The sequence below is a fragment of the Arachis stenosperma genome, chromosome 7 (genome assembly GCF_014773155.1).
Source record: "Arachis stenosperma cultivar V10309 chromosome 7, arast.V10309.gnm1.PFL2, whole genome shotgun sequence".
Classification (NCBI taxonomy): Eukaryota; Viridiplantae; Streptophyta; class Magnoliopsida; order Fabales; family Fabaceae; genus Arachis; species Arachis stenosperma.
This window is the reverse complement of record NC_080383.1, coordinates 6,790,423-6,802,509: the sequence shown is the minus strand read 5'-3', so window position 1 is coordinate 6,802,509 and position 12,087 is coordinate 6,790,423. Positions and strand designations below refer to the sequence as shown.

At 30.3% G+C, this 12,087-nt stretch overlaps 2 protein-coding genes across 4 annotated transcripts; one reads left to right on the top strand and one right to left on the bottom strand.

The window, feature by feature from the left end:
• Nucleotides 1–4,989: 4,989 nt before the first annotated feature.
• LOC130940653 (uncharacterized) lies at nt 4,990–7,408 on the top strand. Its single transcript, XM_057868858.1, has 3 exons — nt 4,990–5,312; nt 6,342–6,550; nt 6,963–7,408. The coding sequence occupies exons 2-3, from the start codon at nt 6,365–6,367 to the stop codon at nt 7,140–7,142; spliced, it is 366 nt and encodes a 121-aa protein (XP_057724841.1). The 5' UTR covers nt 4,990–5,312; nt 6,342–6,364; the 3' UTR covers nt 7,143–7,408.
• Nucleotides 7,409–8,143: 735 nt separating this feature from the next.
• LOC130940382 (uncharacterized) lies at nt 8,144–12,087 on the bottom strand. Of its 3 annotated transcripts, none has more exons than XM_057868496.1 (10): nt 11,916–12,087; nt 11,300–11,554; nt 10,867–11,071; nt 10,533–10,623; nt 10,294–10,439; nt 9,947–10,190; nt 9,754–9,858; nt 9,489–9,671; nt 9,077–9,281; nt 8,144–8,760 (listed from the first exon to the last, which is right to left on the bottom strand). In XM_057868496.1, exons 2-10 carry the CDS (start codon nt 11,526–11,528, stop codon nt 8,276–8,278), a joined length of 1,893 nt encoding a protein of 630 aa, XP_057724479.1. In that variant the 5' UTR covers nt 11,529–11,554; nt 11,916–12,087; the 3' UTR covers nt 8,144–8,275. The 3 variants fall into 3 exon arrangements, with proteins under 3 accessions (XP_057724479.1, XP_057724480.1, XP_057724478.1); XM_057868497.1 differs by having other exon boundaries at nt 11,876–12,061; XM_057868495.1 differs by lacking the exon at nt 11,916–12,087 and adding an exon at nt 11,811–11,875.

Sequence of the window (12,087 nt, the reverse complement as noted above, 5' to 3'; positions counted from 1 at the left end):
TCCTGGCTGCGAAACAATTTTTAATTTTGAAGAACGGACTAATTTATTCATTGTTAATAATAATGGTTAGTTATTCCCATTATAATATTAATTTTGACCTGACTCTAATAAATTATTATCAAATAAAGTTTATTATCACTGATAATCTTTAATATATTTTATATAAACATAAAATTGAAAAAAATATTTTACTTCAATAAAAAAATTCACTTTTAGAATTGAAGAAAAATATCATGATATAACAAATACTAGAACAAGTCTAACAAAATATGAACCCAAAATTAAGATAATAAAAATAAAAATAGTTAGATAAATAAACAACAATTCCACCATCCGCAGTAATAAATACGGACGAATTTATTCATTGTTAATAAAAATGGTTAGTTATTCCCATTACAATATTAATTTTGACCTTTCTCTAATAAATTATTATCAAATAGAGTTTATTATCACTGATAATCTTTAATTTATTTTTACCTTTAATTTTATATAAACATAAAACTGAAGAAAAATATTTTACTTCAATAAAATATTCAATTTTAAAATTGAAGAAAAATATCATAATATAACAAATACTAGAACTTTTCTATCAAAATATCAACCAAAAATTAAAATAATAAAAATAAAAATGGTTAGATATATGGACAACATTTCCATCATCCGCAGTAGCACTCACGCAAATTCAAGGATGAGAATTTCCAGGTTCAACTCCTGGCTGTGGAACAATTTTACAATATTAATTTTGACCTTTCTCTAATAAATTATTATCAAATAAAGTTTATTATCACTGATAATCTTTAATTAATTTTTACCTTTAATTTTATATAAACATAAAACTGAAAAAAAATATTTTACTTCAATAAAAAATTCACTTTTAAAATTGAAGAAAAATATCATAATATAACAAATACTAGAACTTTTCTATCAAAATATCAACCAAAAATTAAGATAATAAAAATAAAAATGGTTAGATAATTAAACAACAATTCCACCATCCGCAGTAGCACTCAGGCATATTCAATGATGAGAATTTTCAGGTTCAACTCCCGGCTGCAAAACAATTTTTAGTTATGCAGCAAAATACAAACTTTGTATGAAGTACGGACAAATTTATTCGTCGTTAATAAAAATGGTTAGTTATTTCTATTATAATATTAATTTTGACCTTACTCTAATAAATTATTATCAAATAAAGTTTATTATCACTGATAATCTTTAAGATATTTTTACCTTTAATTTTATATAAACATAAAATTGAAGAAAAATATTTTACCTCAATAAAAAACTCACTTTTAGAATTAAAAAAATATCATAATATAACAAATATTATAACTTGTCTATCAAAATATCAACCAAAAACTAAGATAATAAAAATAAAATTTGTTAGTTAAATGGACAACAATTCCAGCATCCATAGTATCACTTAGGCGAATTCAATTATTAGAATTTTCGGGTTCAACTCCTGGCTGTGAAACAATTTTTAATTTTGAAGAACGGACGAATTTATTCATTGTTAATAATAATGGTTAGTTATTCCCATTACAATATTAATTTTGACCTGACTCTAATAAATTATTATCAAATAAAGTTTATTATCACTGATAATCTTTAATATATTTTTACATTTAATTTTATATAAACATAAAATTGAAAAAAAAATATTTTACTTCAATAAAAAAATTCACTTTTAGAATTGAAGAAAAATATCATAATATAACAAATACTAGAACAAGTCTAACAAAATATCAACCCAAAATTAAGATAATAAAAATAAAAATAGTTAGATAATTAAACAACAATTCCACCATCTGCAGTAGCACTTAGGCAAATTCAATGATGAGAATTTTCGGGTTCAACTTCCGGCTGCGGAACAATTTTTAGTTTAGCAGCAAAATACAGACTTTGTATAAAGTATGGACGAATTTATTTATTCTTAATAAAAATGGTTAGTTATTCCCGTTACAATATTAATTTTGACCTTCCTCTAATAAATTATTATCAAATCAAGTTTATTATCACTGATAATCTTTAATTTATTTTTACCTTTAATTTTATATAAACATAAAACTGAAAAAAATATTTTACTTCAATAAAAAATTCACTTTTAAAATTGAAGAAAAATATCATAATATAACAAATACTAGAACTTTTCTATCAAAATATCAACCAAAAATTAAAATAATAAAAATAAAAATGGTTAGATATAGAGACAACGATTTCACCATCCGCAGTTGCAATCAGACAAATTCAATGATGAGAATTTCCGGGTTCAACTCCCGGCTGCGGAACAATTTTTGATAATCTTTAAGATATTTTTACCTTTAATTTTATATAAACATAAAATTGAAGAAAAATGTTTTACCTCAATAAAAAACTCACTTTTAGAATTAAAAAAATATCATAATATAACAAATACTATAACTTGTCTATCAAAATATCAACCAAAAACTAAGATAATAAAAACAAAATGTTTGATAAATGGACAACAATTCTAGCATCCATAGTATCACTTAGGCGAATTCAATTATTAGAATTTTCGGGTTCAACTCCTGGCTGCGAAACAATTTTTAATTTTGAAGAACGGACGAATTTATTCATTGTTAATAATAATGGTTAGTTATTCCCATTACAATATTAATTTTGACCTTACTCTAATAAATTATTATCAAATAAAGTTTATTATCACTGATAATATTTAATATATTTTTACATTTAATTTTATATAAACATAAAATTGAAGAAAAATATTTTACTTCAATAAATAACTCACTTTTAGAATTGAAGAAAAATATCATAATATAACAAATACTAAAACTTGTCTATCAAAATATCAACCAAAAATTAAGATAATATAAATAAAATTTTTTAGATAAATGGACAACAATTCCAGCATTTGTAGTAGCACTCAAGCAAATTCAATGATGAGAATTTCCTGGTTCAACTCCTGTGGAACAATTTTTAATTTTGAAGCAAAATTCGACTTTGTATGAAGCACGGATGAATTTATTCATTGTTAATAATAATGGTTAGTTATTCCCATTACAATGTTAATTTTGACCTTACTCTAATAAATTATTATCAAATAAAGTTTATTATCACTGATAATCTTTAATATATTTTTATATTTAATTTTATATAAGCATAAAACTGAAAAAAAATTTTTACTTCAATAAAAAACTCATTTTTAGAATTGAAGAAAAATATCATGATATAACAAATACTAGAACTTGTCAATCAAAATATCAACCGAAAATTAAAATAATAAAAATTAAAATTGTTAGATAAATAGACAACAATTCTATCATCCGCAGTAGCACTCAGGCAAATTCAATGTTGACAATTTCTGGGTTAAACTCTCGGCTGCGGAACAATTTTTAGTTTTTGCAGCAAAATCCAGCTTTGTATGAATCACGGACGAATGTATTCATTGTTAATAATAATGGTTAGTTATTCCCATTACAATATTAATTTTGACCTTACTCTAATAAATTATTATCAAATAAAGTTTATTATCACTGATAATCTTTAATATATTTTTTCATTTAATTTTATATAAACATAAAACTGAGGAAAAATATTTTACTTCAATAAAAAACTCACTTTTAGAATTGAAGAAAAATATCATGATATAACAAATACTAGAACTTGTCTATCAAAACATCAATAAAAAATTAAGATAATAAAAATAAAAATTGTTAGATAAATTTACAACGATTTCACCGATGCATAGCACTTAGGCAAATTCAATTATGAGAATTTTCGGATTCAACTCTCTGCTGCGGAATAATTTTTAATTTTGCAGTAAAATCTAACTTTGTATGAAGTACGGACGAATTTATTCATTGTTAATAATAATGGTTAGTTATCCCCATTACTGTATTAATTTTGACTTTACTCTAAAAAATTATTATCAATTAAAGTTTATTATCACTAATAATCTTTAATATATTTTTATATTTAATTTGATATAAACATAAAACTGAAGAAAAATATTTTACTTCTATAAAAAAAATTCACTTTTAGAATTGGAGAAAAATATCATGATATAACAAATACTAGAACTTGGCTATTAAAACATCAACCAAAAATTAAGATAATAAAAATTACATTCGTTAGATAAATAACAACAATTTTATGATTCTTAATAGCACTTAGGCAAATTCAATTATCAGAATTTTTGGGTTCAATTTCCGGCAAATTTCTTGGCCTGTTTTATTTTTCATATTTATTTGTATGAAGCACGAACAAATTTATTCATTGTTAACAATAATGGTTAATTATTCCCATTACAATATTAATTTTGACCTTGTTCAAAAAAATTATTATCAAATAAAATTTATTATCACTAATAATATTTAATATATTTTTACATTTAATTTAATATAAACTTAAAACTGAAAAAAAATATTTTACTTCAATAAAAAATTTACCTTTAAAATTCAAGAAAAATATCATAATATAACAAATATTAGAACTTGACAAGCAAAACATCAATCAAAACTTAAGATAATAAAAATAACATTTGCTAAATAAATACACAACAATTCCACCATCTACATTAAAACTTAAAACTTAGGCAAATTTAATATTAAAAATTTTCGAATTCAACTCCCTACTACAAAAAAATTGTTTACTCTCGCACCAAAATCTAACTTCTTGGCCTATTATATTTTTCATATTCATTTGTATAAAGTACAAATGAATTTATTTATTCATTGGCGAGCAGACTAATTTTTATCTTTTAACAATAATAGTTAATTATTCTCATAATAATATTAATTTTGATTTTATTCTAATAAATTATTATCCAAATTATTTTATTAACCTTAATTTTAATAATATATTAAACTATTACGTTAAATTAATTTTAAATTAAAAATGATGATTTTATCAACTTATTTTAATAGTAAATTTTAAACTGAAAAATTAATAAAAATATAAAAAATGAGAAATCAAAATAAATTACACCATCTATTTACTCTAATTTCCCCAACTTCCCCAATCCCTAACCTTTCTCCCCTTTTTCAATTTTCTCTCTCTGCTCCAAACTCCAGAGTCACAGCCCCCGGCGTCACTGCCGCCGACGTAGCTGCGGCGCTGCTGCGTTCTCCCCCATCGCTGCTCCATTCACCGCGTCTGTTCTGCGTTCCACTTCGCCGACGCCACTCCGTCATCGTCTGACGAGTCTCGCCTCTCCAGTTTCAAGCCGCTTCAGGCACCGCAACTCTTCAGTCTTCAGCCTCTCGAGTCTGTTCGTCCCTGCTGCCTGCTGGGCACCACACCGCTGCTGGCTGCTGCCTCCTGGAGTCTTGGTACATTCACTGATCTACTTGCTTTGTTGCTTGGATTTGACATTTTGTTTAGTAAAAGTTGATTTTATATTATTTAGTAATAAGAATCTGATATTGACAATGATTTTGTGAATTGTGATTTTCGACATAGTTGGCTCATGATTGGTTTGTTAATGTTATCCTATAATTGCTAATTTTATCTCATGATTGATTTTGATATAGTTGGTTTGTTAATTGTGAAATGTGAATTTTGATTGAATTAGGATATTGTTCTCATGATATAATTGCTAATTTGGTGTCACTGATCTGTTTGTTAAATTGTTTGTGTATTGAATTAAGATATTGTTTTTTGTTGCTTCTGGAAATTAATTTGAATGACTTATGTTTGTGTGTATTGACTTATAATTGAATTAGGAAGGATATTGTACAATAATATAGTACAATTGTAAAAATTATTATCATATTATGTATATTTTGTCTCTACTATCAAAATTTTTTGGATCCGTTTTTGGTATGAAGTGTATATAGCTAGCTTTGCATTGGCCCATGACTGTGACTAGTGGTTTCTGTAAGCTGAGTGAGTGCCTTTTATGTGTTTGACAAAATGCCTGACATCTTTTTTTGTGGGAATTATTTGTATGTTAGCTAGTTTTGTGTTCTAGGCATTTGGTTAAAGTTCGGATTTTTCATATAACGGTACTTGGCCACTCCAGAGTAACACATTGTATCAGTAACACAGGGTTCTTAATTATGAGTTGATTATTCCTTAAAAAATTGGGTGGCATTTCATATAAATGTTGGAGCTTAAGTTTGATGCATTGGCTCCTACCACATGTTTTCATTTGTAAATCTTCTAGACAGTGAGTTGTTGAGTAAAAATATTACGATATTGTAGCAATACTTGATTGGATATATGTGTTAACACCTGCAATGTAGGCATATATTATAAATTGAAGTCTACATGTTAATAAAGTTTTCAATTTTCATCCTCAGTTTGGAAATTGAGATTTTTTATTTATTTATTTTTGGATGATGAAATTGTGTTTGTAGAGTGACGAGAACGAGAGAAGAAAATGAATAAAGATAAGATATTCAAGCTTGCAAAGGGCTTCAGGGGGAGAGCCAAGAACTGCATAAGGATAGCAAGGGAGAGGGTGGAGAAGGCCTTGCAATATTCGTATAGAGATCGCCGCAACAAAAAGCGTGACATGAGATCCCTTTGGATACAAAGGATTAATGCTGGAACCCGCCTTCATGGTGTATGTGTACTATTCATTTTATTCTCTTAACAATTAATATTTAATAATATGCAGATGATTTTATATCTTTTGGTCTTCAATACTTGAGAATGAAATATGGTATGCGGCTGATAATGTTATCATTAAACTTTAGTCATTGAATCAAACCCTTGGTAATGGAATTGTTATGATTGCGAACCATTTTGTAAATATTTGTTTAATCCATGTTTGCACGAAAGTATTTGGTGTGGGAATACCCGGAGTTTAGTGTCACAGCCAGTATGAAGATTCTCAAACCAAAAGAACAAAATTATTATCTGTTGTCAAGTGAGGATAGATATGATCCATTTCCAACACCTAATGTTCTGAATATTAGGTAAACTGTCTAATCTCCGTTACTTTCCTTTATCAAACCCTTGTTTTAATTTTCCAGGTCAATTATGGAAACTTCATGCATGGTCTGATGAAGGAGAATATCCAACTCAACAGAAAGGTTCTGTCAGAATTGTCCATGCATGAGCCATACAGCTTCAAGGCACTGGTAGATATATCGAAAAATGCATTCCCAGGAAACAAGAATGTGGTAATTCCTCCAAGAAAGGTGTCTATCTAGAGGAATTTGGCATTTCAGCAAACTGTTAGAGCTAGTATCTATGAGAATCATAGGATCTTTTGAGGATTTTCGGCTTAGTACGCTACAAGTTACTGTGGAAGTTGTATTCCTTTTGCTCTTGAACTTTCCTATATACTCTTACCTTCATATCTTTATTCATCTCCCGCTTGCTTGTTTCAGTGTCAATAATATGTAACCTTAATAACCAAGTTTCTCATAGTTGAGGTGTTTTGTTTGTTCCTTAAGATCAGGAACAGTTTTATTTTTGTTTAGTTTTTTAATTTAGAAAACAAAATGTCTCGTCTTACTAGGGGTGGCAACATGCACCCTACTCTCGGGTACCCAATCCTACCCAACCCGGTCGAGTAGGGTTGTCACCCCGATCCATTGGGTAGGGTTGACTGCGGAACGGGTTTAAGCGCGGGTTGGGTAGGGTGCAAATTGAGTTTCAACTCAACTTGACCAATTTACACCCTATATATGTATGTTATAAAAATATGTTATAGGTAGGTGTTGAATTAATGATATCTCACTTAATGCAAAAAGTCTTTACTATTGAGCTAAGATCATCAATTGATGATTTAATACTTTTGTTTATATAAAAATCAATTTTATTTTAGTGATATATAAATACAATATTTGTATTATAATATTTTATTTCTATTTGTATTATTAATTTAAGCAAAGATTTTTATGTAGAATTGAACATTTGATGGTTATGTTATTTATGGGACGATTGTGTTTGTGAAATAATTATGTTGTTTGTATTGATTTTTTAATTTGCATGCATATTAGATTATATAATAATATTGCATATTTATGAAAATTTGCAGATAGAGTTGGATATCCGCGAGTAGAATTAAGATTAGATTGTTCTTGACTCACGAAAAAATTAGGTTGGATTTAAATTCTACCCTACGTTATCCATTGCCATCCTATGTTTTACTATACTATGAGGCACTTTCTATCCAAGAAGAAAAAAGAAAGATATAAGAAGAATGTCAAGGAATCAAAAGTTTTTCTATTATTAATATCATAAAATTAAGTTTGAGACATTCAATCATTAATGATAAATGCCAAGTTAATGATAACCCGGTGTTCCTAGAGAAATTTTCTCATACAAGACTCGCATTTCAGTACTTAGTAGAGTTTGTGGTCAAACCAAAACCAAATGAAAATAGAGGATCATAATGTTTATCACCAACATTCATAGGAAGTTGGTCAACACTCTTGAACCATGTTCTTGCAAGCTTGCCACTGAATCCATAGTCACCAAAGAGAGTGTCAGCAACACCTTGGCCTTCAGTTCCCGGAAGCCAAGCGGCCACAAGTGCATCTATCTTTGACAGATACGGCTGAACCACAACTGGACGGCCGGTGACGAGAACCACCACACACCGGATGTAACTGCATACATTGGTTATTGTGCTTGGACCTGGCTCGGCTATGGTCAGGTTCAAACTGTCGCCGTACGTTTCTGCATAAGGGGGTTCGCCTACAACCACTATGGCGTATGAGAACTTGTTGGACTTGACAAAGTTTGAGTCAGGGTTTTCATTGAAGACAACTTCAGTAGCAGGATCAACTGTTTGTTTCACAGCATTGAGGATTGTTGTACCTGTTGGGAAAAATGGAAAATTTATCAAAGATTTTGTAGATATCTTCCAAAAGGAAAACATGAACAAATATCTAGCTATATGCATGGATATTATTCAATCTGCATGTAGATCCATGTAAGTTTTCTATGGTTCAGTTTTTACAACATCCAAATAATATAACTAATGTAAATATTGAATTGGTAAAGACTTAAGAGTTACAAGGACTTGAATGTAACAGTATACGCCTGCGCACGCAGTCGCCTTAGAGTGGAAGCTTCCGGTGTTATTCTAGAACAAGAGACCAAACTTAACATTTAACAAACAAAGTGGACTTACCAACTGTGAGATCATTGCCACCAAGACCTTGCCATGTTATTGTCCATCCTCCACACTGATAGCCCAAGTTGTCAGCATGGCTTCCGGCCACCAATATTTTTGCAGTTTTCTTGGGAAGGGGAAGCAATGGTGTCTCAGCAGATTTACCATTCTTTAGCAGCACAAGTGATTTCCTTACAGCTTCCCTTGCTAACTCTCTGTGTTCCTGTTCAAGACACAATACTTAGATCAATGAATGGCCTCTTCCCACTTTAAATGATCTGCAAGGTAATCAAACTCAGAGTTCACCTGAACTAGTAGAGCTTAGCCAAACTGGAATTGTAAAACTCAACTTGGAAAACTGTAGACTCAATTCGGGAAATTAAACTAATAAACTTATGCGAGTTTGTGAGTTAACTCGAAGAAAATGTACCTTACTACCAAGTTGGTTCACCAGGCTTTGATCAGCTAGTGGATTCTCAAATAGCCCCATAACAAATTTTACTCTTAGGATTCTGCTCACAGCATCATCAATCCTACTCATTGGAATGATTTTGTTCTTCACTTGATAGGTCAGGTCATCAATGAATATGGTGAAGTTGTAGGGAACCATAATCTACATAATAATGTATATGCTAAATAAGCATAAAAACAATAATGTTAAAATTTCATATTCAGAAAGCATCATATATATTTACCATATCAATTCCAGCACTAACACCAGCTTGAACTGAGTATGAATAGTTAGCACCAGGAGGAGAAGTAATCCTATCAATTCCCATCCAATCTGATATGACAAAACCCTGAAAAGATACCAAAATTGCACATGAAATTAAGCATACATTTTAATTGTTTTATTGGAGAACTAATTGAACAAAATTTTATACTTACCTTGAACTTCAATTTGTTCTTGAGGTAATCAGTGACTAGAAAATGGTTAGCATGCATCTTCTTGCCATTCCAGCTAGAGTAGGAAACCATCACTGTCGAAACACCTTTGGCGATTGCGTCGAGATATGCAGGCATATGAATGCTAAGCAATCCATTGTAACTTATCACTGTGTTGTTCTCATTGATTCCCTTGTTTGTGCCTCCATCCCCAACATAATGCTTGGCACAAGCTGCAACCTTGTTCCTGCAATATCAATTCATTAAGCAGGATCAAATTATACACTGATTCATACTGATATTTATTTTAATTTTCAAGCACAATTTTAAACCAGGAATCAAGATCTTACTTTCCAGCAACAAAGGGTACACCCTTTAATTTATTTCCAACAATGTCTCCTTGCAAACCAGGAATAATTTCTGTCATTGTCCTAACAACCTGAGGATCCTCACTGTAGCTTTCGTAGCATCGTCCCCACCTCGGATCTCTGCAAACCTGTAGACAAATAATCATCAACATAGTAGGACACTTGATCAAATGTTTTATGTAATTGGAAACATAGAATTACAATGCTGCTTAATTAATTACCGCAATACATGGCGCGAAAACATACTGAATTCCAGTAGCTCTAACTTCAAGAGCAGTAGCATCTCCAATCTTCTTTAACAGCAGAGGATCCCTAAACCATACAGTATAAATTCATTGTAATTATGGCTATTTTTATTCAGTCTAGCAGCTACTTAGTGCTAACACATAAGATAGAAAGAATAACTCATCTAAAAAAATCCATAACCACTAAGGAATAATCTTAATGCAACGAATTCTTATTGAATTCATGTGTTATACCAATTTCAGTTTCCTTGGTAGAGTTTAATTTATGGCAGCTTGAATGAGAATCTATTTAAGGATATTCTGAACTTGCCTGGTAGCTCCAAGCCCAACATTGTGTGGGAAGATTGTTGCTTTGTAGACATTGTTGTGGCCATGAACTGCATCTATGCCATAAATCATCGGAATCCCAAGGCGTGTCGACAAAGATCCACTTTGGAGCTGATTCACCAATTGGACCCAAGCCTCAGGAGATGCTTTTGGTGCCGGAACACTCCCTCCTCCACTCAGTACACTCCCTGCCAAAACCAATTATCAGATCAACTTTGCTATTTGGATGTAACAGGCTCACTCTTTTTTTTCTTTCCCACTATTAAAAAACTACAAACTTTTTTCAAAAGTAGTTAACTTTTTAATCTATAGTTGCCAACTATTTGTTTTCCAGTGATCTATAGCTGGAAAGGCCAAAAGGGTATGCCATTAAAACAAAAAAGCACTGATCTTTTAGTAGAAATTTGGATGCTAACCAATGAAGTAGTTCTTCATAACATCGGGGGTTGCAACAGCTCTCTCAATCTGTACCATTTGGCCTATCTTCTCCTCTAATGTCATTCTTTTGAGCAAGTCTTTGATTCTAACGTTCAATGGCTGTTTTGGGTCCTTATACTTCAAATATTCTGCTTCTGAAAATGAAACCAAGCAGCAACACAGTAGCAGAATAGTAATACCCACAATGGGTATTGAAGATCTTCCCATTTTAACACCTGAACCTTTTATGATTTCTGCATAGCACAAAACACAGTAAAAAAAAATTGAAGAAGGAAAAAAATAAAAGAAAAGAAAAAAGGAAAAACATTTTCAACACTTAGATTAGACAGTAGAATGGCCTAAAGGGATTCTATTCTGTCTACTGTCTGAAAAAAAGCCACAGTTACATGAATTTTTGCAAAATAAGAAACATGTGAATCACATTTAATGAACATATCAAGAACAAACCAAACAAACGAAAAGGCAAGGTGGAAAAAAAAAACATGTTACTCGGGGAGGAAATGGAGCATAGTGTAGGCATTAAAGAATGCTGTTACTCAGATTAGATACAGAACTTGAACTTGAACTTGAAGTAGCTTAGCTTAGACACTTAACTTGATTGGAATCCAGAGAGGAAGATAATGAGCTAGATTTGTGAGTGTGAAGCGTGCAATGAGTGTTGTGTAGAGAGAGAAAGAGTGGGAACTACTTTCTTAATTATCAGTGAACAATGTCTGGTTCCGGCAGCATTTTTTGAATCTAAGCTTAGAGATATTCATAAAAATAT